General features: G+C 38.5%; 1 protein-coding gene and 1 long non-coding RNA gene across 8 annotated transcripts in view; one reads left to right on the plus strand and one right to left on the minus strand.

Moving 5' to 3' along the window:
* Positions 1-8,624: 8,624 nt before the first annotated feature.
* On the minus strand, positions 8,625-13,941 carry LOC120297413. 5 transcript variants are annotated; one of them, XR_005553789.1, is made up of 3 exons: positions 11,170-13,924; positions 10,454-10,909; positions 8,625-9,977 (listed from the first exon to the last, which is right to left on the minus strand). It is a non-coding gene; the product is annotated as an uncharacterized LOC120297413 (long non-coding RNA). The 5 variants fall into 5 exon arrangements; XR_005553792.1 differs by lacking the exon at positions 8,625-9,977 and having other exon boundaries at positions 10,015-10,909; positions 11,170-11,719; positions 13,791-13,941; XR_005553791.1 differs by lacking the exon at positions 8,625-9,977 and having other exon boundaries at positions 10,015-10,909; positions 11,170-11,719; positions 12,924-13,935.
* A 73-nt stretch (positions 13,942-14,014) lies between these two features.
* Positions 14,015-18,484, plus strand: part of USP24 (ubiquitin specific peptidase 24) — an 87,138-nt gene continuing 82,668 nt past the window's right edge. For all 3 annotated transcript variants that reach the window (XM_039320024.1, XM_039320022.1, XM_039320023.1), the window contains exon 1: positions 14,015-14,458. In XM_039320024.1, coding sequence (XP_039175958.1) covers positions 14,129-14,458 — 330 coding nt within the window. In that variant the 5' untranslated portion in view covers positions 14,015-14,128. The remainder of the gene's footprint in view (positions 14,459-18,484) is intronic.

An 18,484-nucleotide genomic window follows, 5' to 3' on the forward strand; every position in this document is an offset into this window, starting at 1 on the left:
CTACTTCTCAGTATGACATGATTACGTTCTTAATAAACCGAAGCTAAATTTCTTCCCTTTTGAATGACTGGCATTTGGGACCAAATAAAGCAGCCAGAGCCTATCATCTGGCTGAATAAAGATGCGTTTTGACATTTCATATATTGCTCCATAGTCTAACTAAATTAAAACCGAAAGCACTAATGTGCTGAGAGAAACACTGTTGCTTTCAAGAACTGGAAGAATAACTGATGCATGAGCTCACTACATTAGGTGTGTTAATTAGTACTGAGCACCAGCAAAGCCAGAAGCCACTTTTATAATGCCAGCCTTGTCCTGCTTCATGTGACTTCCTCCCCCAATTTTTTAATTTCATATGGCAGACCTCCCTCCACTTCTTAATTAAGGCTAAGGGAAAGGGTCAGGAATTTTGCTAACCCCCAAGAGTGGCCTTCTTTACTAATTGACATACATGTAGGCTGGTTCATGTGGTTACCGTTTCACGGTTTGAACCAGGGCAGCCCTTCTTTTATTTTTAGTATCTTTTTCCTCTTTCCTACTCCTTCTCTCAACAATTTGCATATATTGATTTGAACTTTAAAATGTTAAATGATCAAAACTGTCATGAGCGATTTGCCAGCAGGAGAGAAGACCTAGTATCTGATCAGCTTGAGTGTCCAAACCAATTATGCATCCTAAAGTGGTTCCAATGAATAAGCACTCCACTAAAGGGCCATTTCTTAAGGATGTTGATTCTCTCTGACAGTGTTTTTATACTGTTTGCTAGAAATCCACAAGCCAAGCTTTTCTGGTTAGCATTTTAGTAAATGCCTTAGTGCTTTTCAAAAATAAAATCCGCACATAGGTGAAATCATGCTGGAAATGAAAATTGTTGAGTTTGATTCGTCTGTCAAGTCCCTTCCCCCATCCTCAAAATATGTTTCTTAAATATGCCATAACATAAACTCTTGACTTATTCCAAACTTTGTTTTGATATGAAAGGGGCCTTATGATTGAATCAAGGGGAAAGGAGATTTGAAATCCATATGCACATTTTATGACACATAGTTAAGGTCAGTGGTGGGATTCAAATATGTGAACATCCGGTTCTCCGTGTGGATGCCGCTTCTGAAAGTCCATTCTGGGTCTGGGCAACAAAAAATTAGCTACCACTTCTGATGAAGTGGTGCGAACTGGCTGAATCCCACACTGGCTAGGGTTCTTTTGAATAGTGCAAAGTGGCTACCACCACTATGTTCAATTGTGGTTCTAGCAAGTACATCACTAAATAATTCATTTTATTTTGTTTTTGTTTTCCCCTGGGAAAATTATCTGAACATGAAATAAGATATGATTTTGAAAATGCAAAGACTTAGAAGCATGAGCTATTCATATATTTTATTTTTTAAACAGTGACTTGTGAGTGTGACATTTCTTGTAGGCAAGAATCAGCTGGAAGGATTCAAAAGCACACCTGCGTGCACTTGAGGGAAAATATTCATTCTTTTTGAATATTCAAATCAGCTCTTACCCTGCTTATAAGCAACTTACTGGCTTCATATGTGAAATATCTAGATTGCATACACTCTGTGAAAGCAGCTTCTAAAACTGAAACATTTTTCCTGGTTGAAGCACCTTTTCTTATTTAATTCAAATGTAATGCTAAGTGTTACTTCTAAAAGTTGTCAAAAATATTTTTTCCAGACCAAATGGCTTTTACTTTTAATTACAAAATGGGATTGTGATGAACTTTCTCCTTATTTTTTTTTAAATCAAAGTAATTGTTTGTTTGTTTTTTGAAAAACAGAGGGGCAAGTGAAATTCTTAAAAACTGAGACACTTTTTAGGTTTCTTTTTCCAGTTTTGTTTCTACTTTTGCCTTCCAATCCAGCTGATACTTTGGTGACTTGTGTGTGTTCCTCCATTCTATGTTCTAAATAGTTTTTGTGGCTACCTGGTGATCAGCTGGGAATCATGGGATACCAACATGCTTATAGTCATATATCGATTCTACAGTTCAGTGGCTCATCTTTTGATCTCTTTAGCTCTTATTTCCCCCTTTTTGGCTTTATTTAAAGATTAAGAACTTTCAGACTGGCAAGTTTTATCGAAATCACTAGGATTTCATCAATCCTTCAAACAACCCCCCCCCAAAAAAGTATAAGTTTAAGGATTTTAAATTTTTGGAATATATAGCAAGAGGATGATTATTGTTGGTTTAGAAAGTTGCATTCAGATGAATAGCTCAGATGGACTTGATTTAAGATTTTGGAGTTCATTGAAAGGATCCTCTCCCATGAAAAAATCCTCTGTTTATATTCTGAAGTGATAAAAAAAGACATTGAAAGTTATACACCAGAGCAGGGGTCCCCAACCTTTCTGGGTTGGTGGCCCAGGGCGAGGGGGAGGAGGTGCCTTTACATGTGCAAGCACGCGCATGCGCAAATGGGGCCACACATGCACAAATGGGGCCGTGATTGCACACGCAACGCAAACAGGGTGAGCACCTGAGCAATGCTCGGGTGTGCTAACGCCCGCACAATACCACAATGCTAGCTCAAGTTGGGGATGTTGTGCTTGCAGCAATGATAGCGCTGACACAACGCTTGCGCGAGTGGGGGGTGTACTCATGGCAACACTAGCGCCCATGCGACGCTCACAGCATTGCTAGTGCCAGTGTGACACTGCAAGCATCATAAATATGAGTCAGCTGCCAAGCATCCAAATTTTGATCGCATGATCATGAGGATGCTGCAACAGTCATGTGAAAAATGGTCGTAAGTTACTTTTTTAATTGCTGTTAACTTCAAATGGTCACTAAATGAACAGTTGTAAGTCAAAGATTACCTGTATTTATTTGCTTATTTGTATCCTGTTACCTTGAGTTTACTTTCAGGTAAGTAAGCATATTGTAAGAAAATAAAGGCTTCTCCTCAGTTGAACAGAAACATGAAATGTGCTCTCTCCATTACCAATTTCTATTCTGCCTTGGTTTCAATTTATTGGAATTTACCTGCCTTTCTTTCTAGGTGATGGGTGATGAAGGCTAAAGATGTTATTATCTTAGCCTGCCCTCGGTATGAGGGTAAAATTCTACTTGAACATCAGAACACGTAAGGAGGACCTAAGTGTCTCTAACTTGTAAGCCAGAGATGAGGAAGGCCATGTTCTAAGGAAAAGGCATTGCCAGGGCATATTTGAGTCAGCTTAGATGCAAGGAAAGAAAGCCTTAAGCCTCAGTCTTAATTTAAATGCAAACCGTCTCCTCACAAGTGATCTTTCAAAGATCTTCAGTGAGAGATCTTTGAAATGCCGAAGGCTGATGTGCTACATAGAAATGAGGTACTGCTCAGTGGAAGTAAAAACTGAGGCCAGTGTAACCTTGGGTGATATATAAAGGGAAATCATCAGCATTCCACTGAATGGCAGCAGGTTTGTCACAGTGAAGAATATCAAGGACGTTTAATCTGTTTAAGCCAAAAGAAAAGGAGATAGTTTATTATAAAGCAACAACAGATGAGACATTTGTCTTCATTTTCTGTTAGAACATTTTTGTATGTTATCCATTAATGCCATCTGCTGGAAAGAGAAAACATTACCAGATAAATTAGCAGTTTCCAGAAATGCGGCTTCTTTATTGGTCTGTTAGGACAAAAATACCATACAGTGATATACTTGCATTAAATATTAACAAATGTATGATAGCATTCATTGGTGAACCTATGCACTTAGTGAATGCACAAAATGTTACCCTTAGAAAGGAAGATATATACAACGGCAGAATTATGCATTTCCACATTTACTACTTACACTGCTCCTGCTGGCTGGACTTTAATCTGGTTTATGAAAATTCTTTATGAATTGGCATTGGCTTGCAAGACACTCAGTCTGGCTGGCAAACTATCATGGTCTCCTGTTGGGCAACTCTTCTGCTTCCCTCTCACTTTTCTGTATTAAGAAAGCAATGGCCAATACTTTTAACTTCTGTAGATAGGTCTTCTTGCACATATCTATCTTTATATGTGTGTGTATCTTCGCAAAAGTCTACACATGCATACATGTATTCTTAGCAAACTAAATATATACTGTATTAACCTTGTAAATATAACAAGGTTAAAGCATCAAAGACTAGAAATCTTTCACTCCAATCCTACCCTCCCCCAGGAAAACTCCCAGCCCTTAGGTTGTTTAGGCAATCTGAAAGATGAGGTTGTAAGTTTTTTACCTCAAATGATTGGAACATCACAGAGATGTTAAGGCTGCATTAATATAAATAATGAAGAAAATTGAAGACCCGGGAAGTTTAGGAGGAAAAGCAATCATTAACCAAAAAAATGTGGATTTTAAACCAGCACCACTTGGATTATAAAGCAGAATTTGGCTGATAAATATCAGGATAAGGTGGAGATAACTAGAGCTACCAGAACATATGAGAACTAATACTAAGCATTGGCTTGGCTGAAGAGCTGGTCTTCCCTCTGCAAAGTGAAATTGCCTGAGGTTAGGCTGCAGCAAAGTACTCTACCTCAAATGGATAGGAGCACCCTAGCCAACATATGGAGGGAAAGTGTATTTTTGAACATGGAAGTTGCCTTCAAAAAGATTGCAAGATCAGTAGAGTGTGATGTTTATTCTTGACCACAAGGTAAAATATAAGTCTGGATTTACCTCAAACATGGATACAAACAGTGATAATTATTTAAAAATAGTGAACATTCACAAAACATTTGTTAGAGTCTGAAAAAAAAAACCTTACAATTTTAGACTGCTTAACAAGAAAATAGCCATTCACTATTGAGTTAGATAAATAGTCAAGCTAAGGATAGCATCATTTAATTAATCCATATAACTATCCAGTTACCTGCTAACATTCTTATCACCATATTGTTTAGTCATAATCAACATGGAGCTTGGAATTAACATATTTATGGATATTATCTCTACTTTGAATACTGCTGTGAAAATAGGTCTCAGTTGAGGACATGATTGTGTTGATGTAATTATATGTACCAGGTAGGTCTCAACGTACGACTGTAATTGAGCTGACAACTACAATCATAAGTCAGGCCAGTCATAAAGCAGGTCATTGCATTTTCCTTTTCCTATTTTGTCACCCTAATCATTAGACCAGTGTTTCTCAAGCTTAGCAGCTGTAAGATTTATGCGGACTTCATCTCCCAGAGTTCCTCAGTCAGCACACCTCTCACTTGTCTCCTGTTTGTTTCCTTCTTGTGTATTTCTATAACTTTTCTCCTTAGCAGGTAGAATATGCTAAATGGAAAAAATAGTTAAAGTTGCATAATGGGTTTTTTTTGTTTTGTTTTGTTTTTTTGGCAGGGATCAATAGGCGTCTTTTTGTTTGGTAACTCCCTGAATTTCATGACAATCCAAGTGTTCATTTGAAAGATCTGCCAAGAGTCAGAAGAGGGCAGTAATGTTCCTAAGAAGAAAGCCTGACTCTTTCATTAATCTTTTTAGAAACCATATTATTTCTTTCTTCCTTATACGAACTGCAGCTTCACTTTTTACTCGTCTTTTACATATCACAGATGGGAAACATGGAAACACTTGTTGCAACTACTTGTTGCAACTTGTAGTGATTACTGAAAAATCAAAAGCACCTACTTCAGTAATCATTTCCATATGCCAGGACAGGTCAATTTTATAGATATATAGATGGGATAGACAGATATAGATGGGAAATAGGAAGGCAGAAGAAAGGATGTTTTCTGATTCCTTTCTGGAGAGATTTAATTTTGCCTTATTCATGAAAAGAATGAAGTCCAAACAGAAATATTGAAATACATTGGATTGCTTTTACAGAATGTAACTGCCCCAGGTCTTCAAGTACTAGGCAGTCAGCATTTGGGAGATGCACACTATGCCAGATGCAACAGTTGACAGTCCATCTCCAAGTCCAATTAGGAGTGCTGGTTTCCATCACCAAGGCCATAAAGGTTTTGGATTTATATTATCTAAAAATATCCTCATATTTATCAGTTTCCCTGCGCTTTGCATTTTGCATGAAAGATCTTTCCTGAGATGCAATGAAATATTAACATGACAATGCAAGTACCATTTCCAAAACTTTGGAAGCCAGGATGAATTGCTGAATTAGCTGGAAAACTCAACCAGGTTACACGATGGCTACAGTTCTAATGTTAAGGAACTGCACATTAGGCTAGCAATTGCTGTACATCAAAGCACGTAATTGGAAATATATTCTATCCTTTGGAGAATTAGAAAGGTTCTGAATGGGATTATGCTCCCTTGAAAGTGGAGGAAAATGTACATATCATCAAAATCATCAGTTTTTTAAAAAATCAATTAAAAGGCAATGTTTTCAAGGACCAATTTTTAATTGTCTCATCTTGAGAATTTAATTTGCAATATTTTAAATAATTATACAGCCTACCAAAATGATACAGCTACATTTGTAATTAGGATCACTACCAACCTTTCCTGGGATAAGAATAAGCAGCATTAATAGGAATTGCAATAATAGCAGTTTCATTGTTAGCCTTACACACATTGTAGTTTGCTATCACAGCATATTTCCCCAAGCAGATTGGTTTGCATTTATAACAAAGTCTTGCCAACTATAGTATCATTTATACTGTGCTTGTTTGAAATATGTTTATCTTTGCCCAATTAGTTACTTTGCATCCTTTATTGATGCTGATTTATCCAGACCTGCTCAAATACAGAACCAAAAGCAAAATACAAAAATCTAGATTAGGCAAAAATTCTAGCACATACTCATAAACAATACCAATGCAGATAGTTTTGTTGCTCGAGAGATGCAAATAATATCCCATCCAATTGCAAAAGACGATCATGTCCTTGTCAAAGAAAGGAGGAACCACAATTGACATGGGAAAAGGATCTAACATTTTTCTCCCTGTGCATTCTTTCTTGTTCATTCTTCTCTGATGGCATTACCACAAATAGGACTCATCGTCTAGTCAACTAACTAGATCACTGCCCAATAAGCATCACTTTGAGGGGATCCTTCAAGTGACACATATTTGTGGTGGTCAGAATAGCTATCTTTCCAGTCCAACACTCAGGCCATTGTTAGCACTGATGATGTTGCCTAGTTTGATAATGAAACCTCTGCAAGAAAATCACCAAGCCTCATGTTATAATGCATCTCTCTGTCTCTGATCCCAGAATGACATGCATAGAGGCTGGCCCTCTTCTCTTGAGAGCTGTGTGCCTAAGCAAAATGACAGATTATGAGCATTTCCCAATGCCTCCTGGTCTGCTGCTCAAAGGGGTTGCTTAATTGTGCTGCCCACCTTTAAACTTTTGGAATGGGGCTCATTAATTCTGATGAATTAGATATTAGAATTATTATTTAGAATTAGAACTTACTTATTTAAAATGAATTTATTTACTTTATTTATTTAATTTTACTTATTTAGATGGTAGAATTAGAATTTGTGTCACTAAAACAAATAAGATTGTTTTGGAATAAGCAAGTCTGAGAAAATAAACTTTTGAAAAGTGTAGAGTTTAAACCTGTACAAAACAAATATCACAGTACAGACAGGTTGCAATTAGTGTGAATTCAAGTAGCGCAATATTTGATTTTGTGCAAATTATAACTTGATACCAGGTCCTATCCAAGGTGAGCCAAAATTCAGTTTATGTCAGGCTAGTGCACGAGCAGTTAAGACTAGTTCCTGCACAGTTGATGAGTTATAGACATTACTCATTGTGTGCGCAGAATGGAGAAAAGGAAAATTCCATTTGAGTAAAACTTAAAACAGAGAAGCCTAATTTTGAAAGGACTACAACAGAATACAGGAAAATTAGGTGTGCTTTGGATATGGTTTTATCCTCCAGCTTGTCCTCTGTTCACTTGATTTATTTTAAATATTTATGAGCTCTATTTATCTAGAAAATGGGCAGGAGTAGTATTTAGAAATATTTTGTTTGGTTTGGTTTTCTTTAACTATGCTGTGACATTGTTAAAAATAAATTTAAGTTGTTAGTATATTCTTTAATTCTGTTATATTTCATTAATAAATGTTTAAATATTTATGTTTAAAAATGTTCATTTCCTACTTTCATCAATTACTAAATTTCCCCTATGTTTCATAGAAAGGTCATTTTCAATAGTGTGAATTCGAATAATGCTACTATTTTATGGGATTCATTATCAGCACTAATCTAGACATAGTTGTATCTAAATGACATGTCAATCATATAATAATAATGATAAAGTTGGAAGGGACTTTGGAGGTCATCTAGTCCAACCCCCTGCTCAAGTCAACCCTATACCATTTTGGACAAATGGCTGTCCAGTTTTTTCTTAAAAACTTCCAGTGTTGGAACATTCACCGCTTCTGGAGGCAGGTTGTTCCACTGGTTAATTGTTCTAACTATCAGGAAGTTTCTCCTTAGTTCTAGGTTGCTTCTCTCCTTGATTAGTTTCCATCCGTTGCTTCTTGTCCTCCCTTCAGGCGCTTTGGAAAATAGCTTGACTCCCTCTTCTTTGTGGCAGCCCCTGAGATATTGGAACACAGCTATCATGTCCCCCCTCGTCCTTCTCTTCGTTAAACTAGACATACTCAATTCCAGCAACCGTTCCTTATGTTTTAGCCTCCAGTCCCCTAATCATCTTTGTTGCTCTTCTCTATACTCTTTCTAGAGTCTCAACATCTTTTTTACATCGTGGTGACCAAAAGTGGATGCAGTATTCCAAGTGTGGCCTTACCAAGGCATTATAAAGTAGTATTAATACTTCAGGTGATCTATCAAGGTGCAAATAGCACAAGCATGTAATTATGTCATGACATCTGGCATAAGCATGTAAGTTGTGTCATTTGTGCCATAATATCACCATCCCGCCAGCACCCATGTTAAAAAAAATCTTCCTCATTTTCTGAAGGGTAAAGGGAAGCAAATGATACAACTGATGTATATTCCATAATTCATGCAATTTGTGTGAGGACAAAATGATGCACAGGGCATCATTTCGGCTTGTATGAGACAATTATGTAAATTATATTCATTTTGTGTGCTTTCAAGGCATCCAAAGTCAACTGCACAATAGTTGCTTTACTCTTATATAACGGTAGAACTATAAGAAAGTTGAATTAACCTGTGCTAAGAAAGATTGTTATGAGGCTATACATACTTCAGCAGTTCCTGGAAGAATGCTTTCAAGAAATATTAGTCTAATGACAACCAATAAACTGTGAGCTGAAGCTTAGAGCATATACTTCAATTAAAAATGGAGTAAAAATCTGACTTTCTAACAATGTGCCTTCAGTACCAACGTTTGAAATATAATAAATGTTATGCTGCTAGCTATTCTGAGATAAACAGTTGAAAATGTAATTGGGAGGGCAGCAATTATTAAATGTTTTCATAATGTCTCCTTAGATAAAATATGTCAGAATAATCAATTGTTTAGCATGGAAATGTTAGCTGAATTAGTTCAGAATTAATTACTCACATTTAACAAAAATCCTTACCAAAACCATTAATGTGCAATTCAATTAAAACCTATTTTTAGTCTGGCGAAAAGTCAGAATCCTAAAAGTTCTTAAGAGTTTTCCTGGGGTGATCTGAAGTATCTCAGATGTCTGAAAACTCCATGAATGTTCACTTACGTTGCTTAGATTGTTTTTTCTTTCATAATTCTGTAGTCTTCATCTGATACCTCTTATTCAGCATGTCAATGAGAAAAGTTCACCTTACTGAATTTCTATCCATTCTATCTTTTGGAACAAATAGTATTTTCTAGTCTCTATAACTTTTAAAATAACAATCCAATGCATTTTGGTGTATCTGCAATTAAGTAGAGAAAAGCCGTCTCCTTCAAGCCAGGTTCTGCTCCTACTGACTTCATAGATGCCACCACGTGGTTTTCTTGGCAGTGGTATGGAATTAATGCTTCTTCAACTTCTGACTGAACATCCTGCATTAGCATTCATTTAGTTTCCGAGTCCATAGAAGGTCAGCCAGCATGTCCCCAAACATATCTAAAATTAAATGAGCATATAGGCATTCTTCCTTATGTAAGCATAACCCCAAATAAATATTTTATTATGCCTATTACATTTATGTAAGTGTAGTTAGATTTCCACCAGGATGTCTCTTTATATTTAGGTCTATATTAGACTTCCCAATCTATCCTGCAGAACTGATGTTTTCTAGTGCTATCTTACCAACTAAGCAGCCTTTTTCAAGAGATTGGCTTGGTGTGGCCATCTAATTGGATTGAATAAAATTATATATTTTCAAAGGACTAGGGCTATTAGAACAGATCAATAAGCCGAGAATGCTTGGAAGAATTGGTCATATTAATACATGAACCTTTATATATTTTAACTGGATGTTTGCAAAGGCTCCTAAACAACCACTGCTGGACATTCTTCCACTATATATGCTCCCATATTTTGAAAATGAATACTATAAATTACAAATATGACACTTTTATAAAAAGATACACAGTTACCATGTAATAAAACGGAACATCTTTCTCCTGTTGAGCCCCCTGCCTAGTCCGTGTAGTTTTCTTGACAACAGAAAAGCAATCCAGGAATAATACAGTTTGCCATTGTCTTCTTCTGGTGTATTTTCCAGATTTTTCAATCATTTATGCCCCATGGGTTTTGAAATTCGAATACAGACGGTCCTGTTATTTGGCTGCAGGCCAGGTATATTGCTTTTATGCATCGGGTTCTGGTTATTTCAGCATGACACTGTTGTCACAGTCTTTCCAAATCATTTTAAACTTGAGCTTTCTAGTTGTCTTCTCTCTTGCTGATCAAGGAATGCTGAAAATCCAATGAGCCACTAAGTTCTTTTCTCCAGTTGACCAGGTTCATAAAACTGCAATTCAGTCAATGCCACACCCAGGCTACTCACAAGCCTTGGCACTACAAAGCATCCCTTCCCATTTGTTTCTTTTCTGCAAAAGAAGAAAAATAAAATAAATTCTAAATCTAACATGCTTCCAGTAAAGATGTGCAAAACATTTTATGATCAAAATATTGCAATCCCAGGCTAGATTATTTCAACCTTATAGAATGTGTTTCAATGTCAGAATAGCTTATTCAATTTTACCAGTAATGTTCTAATCTGAAAATGGCTAATAATTATGGGTTCAGGTCATTTCAACAGGTCAATTTCCCTAATCTCTGATTTTCAATACATGTTGTGTGCATTCACCTGATCATTAAATAACAGCAGCATTATCAACAATAGTAAACATAATAAGAATGGAGTTTTTGTAACAGGATGAAGCTGCACAGCTACCAAGTTATCATTCCTCCTGTATTAAGAATTCCTTTGAGAACTGCAAAGGTGAGTGAAATTACATCTTTCATTTTGCAACAGCATGCTTTCTCCGATGCTTCTCGCAGATGTAAACAACCACCTGTGACTAAAAAAAGAAAGAGGAGATAATTAATTCTAAACTTCCAAGCCATAGAGACTTGAATTAATTGTAATGGCATTTCCATATACTACTGTTTGCACTCCAGTGGTATAACCAAAACTTCTCCTCTTCCCATTGCACATCAAAGGTAAATAAAATAAAATAAAGCAGTCTTGTACTTTGTGTATGTTGGTACCCAAGGAAGTAATCAGCATAATTCTTCTTAATTTCATCCCAGTAACTCAAGATAATATTCCTTTAAAAAGACCTTCTAGGTTGGCTGAAGGTATGAGAATTTGGTTCAGTGGGAAATAGCCCTCTCCGATGTGGTGCAGTGCTTCACTGAAAAGGAAAAACAGGCATTATTTTGTGCAATTTTGATGATAACTGGCCTGGCTGCTAGGTAATCAAATAATATACCAAATTCAAATGAGCTTATAGCAGCACAGAACTTGAGAGTACCCCTTAAATTGTAGCTATGTCTTTCCAGCTTTCTTTTCCTGTGACATTTACACATCTAGAGGACTTCTGTGAGAAACATTCTCAGCATCCCAAGGATAGTATCACTTGGACCCACTCAGAGTTGGAAACAGATGGGCAAAATGACTGAGTTAATAGCTGGTAATACTGTATTATCCAGGATGACTTTGAGCTGATTATTTCTGAGGCACTAAAACAAAACCATCTCAAAATCATTATTGATAATATCACTATATGTAGTGTAAATCCTTGCTTTTTTTTTATGAAAGCCTCCTGGGAGGTGACAAGTGGTTAGGCTAAGTCAGTGGTGTGAATACATACTTGGGTGTGTGGATGTTGTCATCTGCCCTGAAGAAGGCAGTAGTGGCTCCCTTTCTCAAGCAACTATTGCTTGACCCAAGAACACTGGATAATTATCAACAAACTCCCATTTGAATTTATAGAAAAAATGGCAGACTGCTTAACATCAAAGTGAAACCAATGGAGATGGATATTTATCAACATAGGAACAGAAATCAGGTTTAGTTATAGTGGCAGTTCTTGAGTCCACTATTGTCATTTTAGTCTAAATGTTTTTTTTGTCAGAACTACCATATTTGGGCTCCAAAATTTGGATTGCCATTTGAAGCAACAGGAAGTGTTAGGTGGTTGTTCTTCTTTCCTGCTATCTAGTTGTCATCCAGATTTTTGCATTCCCAGTAAGGTAGCCTTACCCGAGACATGTCAAACTCATGACGTCACGTGACATCACAAGACATATCGGGACTATTTTGCCATTACCGGCAATGGGGTGGGTGTGGCTCTGGTATGATGAAACCGGCCCGTGGGCCGGCAGTTTTGACACCCCGCCTTAGCCCCTATGGGAACTACCATATGCGCTTTTCACAGATAGGGATAGCCTAAGTCTGTTTCCCAACCTTTGGGATTGGAGCTATTAGAATTGCAGTTAACTTGCAGTCCTCCACTTACCTGGAGGAAAACTGATTAGAAAATGTTTGGTCTAAGCATTGAAGTACTTGTTTATCATTAACATATTTAATCTGCCACATGTTTTACATGGGAATACCTGGTACTTGATCCAAAAATTGTAACTGACGCAGGAATCAAGATGTTTGGTAGAGTGCCTGGTTCTTCACACATTACACACAGCTGAGAAAGTAATGCTACTGAAATATATTGGTAACTACTGCTACTCAGATGTACTCTTAAGCACCCATAAGGCAAATGTAACACCTTTTTTAATCAGGCTTTATAGCAGATGTTTATGGCAATGTTCAAGAATATGCATATTGCTTTGAGATATAAATCCTGATCCAGGAAGCAGTACTAAAAATACTTAAATAAATACAACTAAATACATCTAAAGAGGGATGTTAGGAATAGTAATCTAGTAGAGACCAAAAATCACCATTATGTTTTTTTTTACTTTTGTGGTGTAAGCTGTCAGAATCATCAGGGAGTTAAATGGCCTTTAAATTTAGTAAATGAATGTCAGAAAGAAAATTGAACAGCTTGTTCCAATCCTTTCAAGTTATCCCTTTGATTTCAGTTTCAAATTTTATTTTAATTATTTATTCTTTCATTCGATTTTGGCGCGACCCAACTCTGAACCCAGCCCAGCTCTGCAATCTTGCTTATACTCTCCGCTCAAAATACTGAGTCCTTTGGATTTATTCCAAAGTAAGTTTGGTATAGCAGTCCATTTTCTGACAATTAAATTCGCTGATTCAAAGAACTTTCCCCAGGAACGCTGCAACATCAAAACGCTAGTATTTTTTAAGGAAAGGGGAAAAAGAAACAATAAATATGAACCACTTCTCCGACGTTAGAGAAGCCGTCGCATTAACGGCGTGCGTGCAGCCATCTTCTCTTTTTAATAAGGCTTTCTTATTCTCCCTTTAAACACCTTGGAGTGCAAGAGTCATAAATCTACCTAAATCGCTATTTGTAGCATTCCATCCCAGGCCGGCCTCGTCGGTTTCCATGACAACAAAATTCCTTTCCCACCCTTTCTCTACGTTCCATTCAAGTTCAGGCAGCAACTCAGTCTCCTTCCTCACGTGACCAGTATCCCGGCTTCCGTCGCCGCTTCCGGGTGGGTGTGGGCGCTTACTCTTGTCCGGCCCTAAGGCGGTGAAAGGGAGCGGGGCGGGGGGAGGAGGAGGAGGAGGAAAGGAGGAGGTTCCCCTCAACATGGCGCCGCGCAGAGCGGGTGGCGGCAACAGTAAAGCGACCGGGAGTAGCGCTTGAACCCGAGCTGAAAGAGACGCCATGGAAAGCGAGGAAGAACAACACACGACCACGCTGCTTTGCATGGGGTTTCCGGATGCAGCCGCCATCCGAAGGGCCCTCCGCTTGGCCAAGAACGACATCAACGAGGCCGTGGCGCTGCTCACCAACGAGCGGCCCGGTCTGCACTATGAGCCCATGGACAGCAGCGGCGGCGGCGGCGAGACCAGCGGACAGGGAGGCCCCCAGCAAAGCGGCGGCTCGCGCGGTGGAGGAGATGGCGACAGCAGCGGCGGCGTGAACGGTGGGGGCGGCAGTGGCACCAGCGGCTTCGACCCACCCCCTGCCTACCATGAGGTGGTGGAAAACGAGGTAAGGGGTCGCTGTCGGGAGGGAGGGGCAAGCGGGGGAGCGAGCCGGGGATCTGGTCGGATCCTATGCCGGAACAATTCGGTGACAGGCGTTCAGGCATGGCCCACCCGCAGCGGTGCTCTGAGTGAGACCGCGGCCGCTCGGCTTTTGCCGCTTGCTCTCGCAGGGCTGGAAGGCTGAAAACAATAATATGAGCATTGCTCGGGAATCCCGCCTCCCTCCTTGAGAGTCCTCAAGCGCTGGTAGTCTCAGCTTTTCAATCAGAATCGAGCTGGAAGGGGGACCTTGGAGGTCTTCTAGTCAAGCCGGAGACTCTATACCATTTCAGACAGGTGGCTGCCTAGCCTTTTCTTAAAAACCTCTTTTTCTCCTCCCTGGGGGCTCCCCCTTGTTGCTTTTTTTCCCGGCCATTCGTGGGATTCAAAAAAGATTCCAGTGTTGAGATCTTTTTGAATCCCACACACGGCCGTGAAGAAGGGGGGGGGAGCTCCTTTTTCCAATTCCCCGTGGACTTGATCCCCCAGTCGCAACTAAGCAGGCTGTCAGATGACTAAAGGAGTATTAAACCGCTTGGTAGCTAGTCTTGTGCATGTGTCCTTGTTTGGCACGGAAGCCTGTAGCCTCAAGCCTAGGAAAAGCAGCTTCAGTGCAAAGTCCTGTTTGGGCTGTAATAGTGAAAGTTGATGAGTTGTGACTTCTCTTTGTCACCCAGTGGAAACTGAAACATAGATTCGTTTAAAAAAAAAAAATGCTGATATTGTATGTTGTTGTTGTTGTTGTTTTGCATTGCTTAACCAAGGGACTTTCCTCCAATCCTTCTCCTGTTAGTAATTTCAATGGCTTTGTTTTAATGCTGTAGTAATAACTTTTATTACACTGTCCTGTTTTTTTTATAATTGCTGGATTTTTGTGTTACAAATGGAACATAAGAGCAGAAGGAATTGCAGACCGGCATGGGGCTCATAAAAAAAAAACAAGCTTAGTTATTCTGGTCTGTGAAGAAAATATTATGACACCTGTAATAGTATATCTGTATTAGTATCTGCAAAACTGCCAAAAATGAGTTTGTGAGCTTTCAGATTCTTCCTGAAAGAACCTGAGGTAGTACAAAAATACGGATATGGGGTAAAAACCAGAAGGGCCCCATTTTAAGTTAGATGTGACCGAGAAACCTTATGTTTATAAAGTTTATAAATTTTATGAATTAACCTTTAATAAATGCCGTAATTACGTACCTAGATTCTTAAAACAGCAAAAACAAAAAAGTACTATTTGGCCTGATGTCATATTTCTCTTTTCATTCTTTTTTGCCTAACTATAATTACTGGAATTTTGTTTAGAAAACACCAGATTCTCTAATGTTTTCAAAAATTTATGGTCAGTCATGACTGCTTTTATCCTGTGGGTAGTATGTGTAATCTGATACCTTCAGGACTTACTAGCCTACTGTTTCATTTAGTTTACAGTCTCTATTTTCTCAATGACTCATCTTCCAAAAAATACCACTTGGTCCTCTTTAGGCATGATTTTGTCCCAAAAAGCTCAGGTGAACCTGGAATTTTACTTTATAGTCACAAGTCATTATGGTCATTAAGCAAGGTGACCACATAATTGTCTCATTTAATAACCTCCACCTCTGCTCTCCCTAGTATATTTGTTAAGCAAAGCATAGGATGCCCAAGGCCTGCAGGGACTGGATGGGGGGAGATAAGGGGGTCTGCAGTGTCTTTGTGATCAAATTGTAAGAGCAAATGACTGGGAGAGGGGTGGCAGTGGCTATAAATTTGAAGCCAACTTGTATATGGCTTTTGGGCCAATGAATCTTGCAGAATTGAGATTTGACAAATGTTGTGAAACATTTATAGATAAAAATTATCATAAAACATTTTATGACAATACAAATATGTCATAAAACATTTTCTATGGTTACTCCTGATTTTTGACTGTTAGTCTAAAGTTCAGCATGGACTATTTTCAAGGCAAATACATCTCTGAATATCCCCCTGAATTTTTAAGAACTTTTCCAATGCATTAGAATCTCTGCCAGTGTTGAAGCATTGAGGAATCTGGTAAGGAAATTCTCTGGGACAGTAACTCAACAGGTCATGGGTTGTCTAGTATATTCTATATTCTACTTATCAGCTCCGGGACCAAAGGCATTGTTCTAGTCAATAAAAGTAGGGTAAATATCTTTCTTACATGTTTTTGCTGCTTCCATCATCTATATTGTATAACTCTCTGCCTTTTTATCAAACATATCTGTTCCAATGCATGATGATAATCTGGGAAAACTCTTAAGTAAAACTTGAGAAATAGTGCATCAGTTTATTAACATACATTTTTTTGCATCTCCCCTCAGAATAAGTATAAACGCTTATATTTTTTTCATTTCCAGGCCATGCTGTCTTGATCCTTTCTGCTGAGTCAGAATTGTTAGCTCTTTGACTACTTTTTCCTGTAACTTTAAGCAGTTCAATGAGGATTTCACATGTCTTATCCTTTCCAATGTGTCAGATGGTCTATTGTCTATCATATCTTACATTCCAGTAAGATACAATGTTACCAGAAATTTTACAAACTCTAGAACTTTGTATAACTTGCAATACTATAACTATGGGATCTGAGCTTCATCTACATTTTACTAACTGGCAAAGAAGTATTGGTTAAATAAACAACACACAAAACTGTGTCATGTATTTATTGACTAGGTTGAGCCAACAATATCTAGTGTCTTTATTTGAAAAGGATACAAAATGTTAAATTTAGTAATTGTAGAATTTCTTCAACTCATGGTAGTCTTTGGCTGTCTTGCATATACTGCCTGGATGGCAGTTGGGACTGCCAGAATTGCCATCATAATTCAGTGCAGTCACATGACATTACACCTTTCAACTGCATTCTTAGTGATGGAATTCCTGGTCCCAATTGCCATTATTAAATGAGGACTATCTGTGATAATTTCCAATCATAAAATCACATCAACAGAACTTGCCTAATCTCCTGGCCCAAATACCTGGGTTTCGGAGCTTTATGAAAGGCCAACAGGAACAGGGAAATTCAGATCTCTGGGTGGTTCCTGTTCTGCAATGCAGATATAGTAACAGAGAAGGCATGACTCCTGGATCCAGTGAGATGACACCATTTATGGGAGGAGACCTAGAGCATGCCCTTTCTGCTAGATCTGGTAGGTGAACAAAAACAATGGGAGAAAGGCGGTTCCTTCAAGTTGCCTGGCCTTATGCTATCTGGGATTTACAGGTAACAACCAGCAAATTAAATTGTACCTAACAGCCTACTAGGAGCCAGTACAGCTCATGGAGCAGTGGTGTTACATGAGTGTAACAACACCAAAAACTGCCCATGCCACTGCATTCTGGACCAGCTGCAGTTTCCAAATGCTATTCAAGAGCAAATCCTATAGAGCACATTACAGCAATCTAAACAAATGCATCACTTACAGTAATATGAACAAGGCGGTTTAGGTGGACCTCCAAATTTTACACCAATTTTAACTGGGGCCTCATGCCAACAGATAACCTTGTCCAGTGTTTTCATGTAGATGTTAAATAGGAAAGAAAAGCCTCTGGCTTGACCTCTTCCCTTAACAATACTAAAGTGGAACCAGCCTTGAAGAAAGAAAATGGTGCCTTCCAATCCCCTAGACAGGGCCAAAAGGATACCATGATCAAAGGCCACTGAGAGATCATGAAAGTCTAGGATGGATGTACTAACTCCATCCCAAGCCCACCAGAATCATCCAAAAGCACAAGCAGTGCCATCTCAGTGCTATCACTGGGGCTGAATCCGGTTTAAAACCGATTGCTTGGCTATATGCCATTATGTGTTTTTAATCTCCTAGCAACTTGATATTTATTTATTTAGCATATGGCATACAAGGCCAGGGAGGCTACAATGTTATGCATACAGTAGAAGTCCTGGCAGCTAACAGTCGCTAATCCATTTGTTGCATAGATGCACCACAAGAGGACGAACTAGCTTTACACTGGCTGGCCTCAGAGGAAGTCG

This window comes from Crotalus tigris, unplaced genomic scaffold, assembly GCF_016545835.1.
Source record: "Crotalus tigris isolate CLP2741 ecotype Arizona unplaced genomic scaffold, ASM1654583v1 scf7180000023617.9722795, whole genome shotgun sequence".
In the NCBI taxonomy this organism is placed as follows: domain Eukaryota; kingdom Metazoa; phylum Chordata; class Lepidosauria; order Squamata; family Viperidae; genus Crotalus; species Crotalus tigris.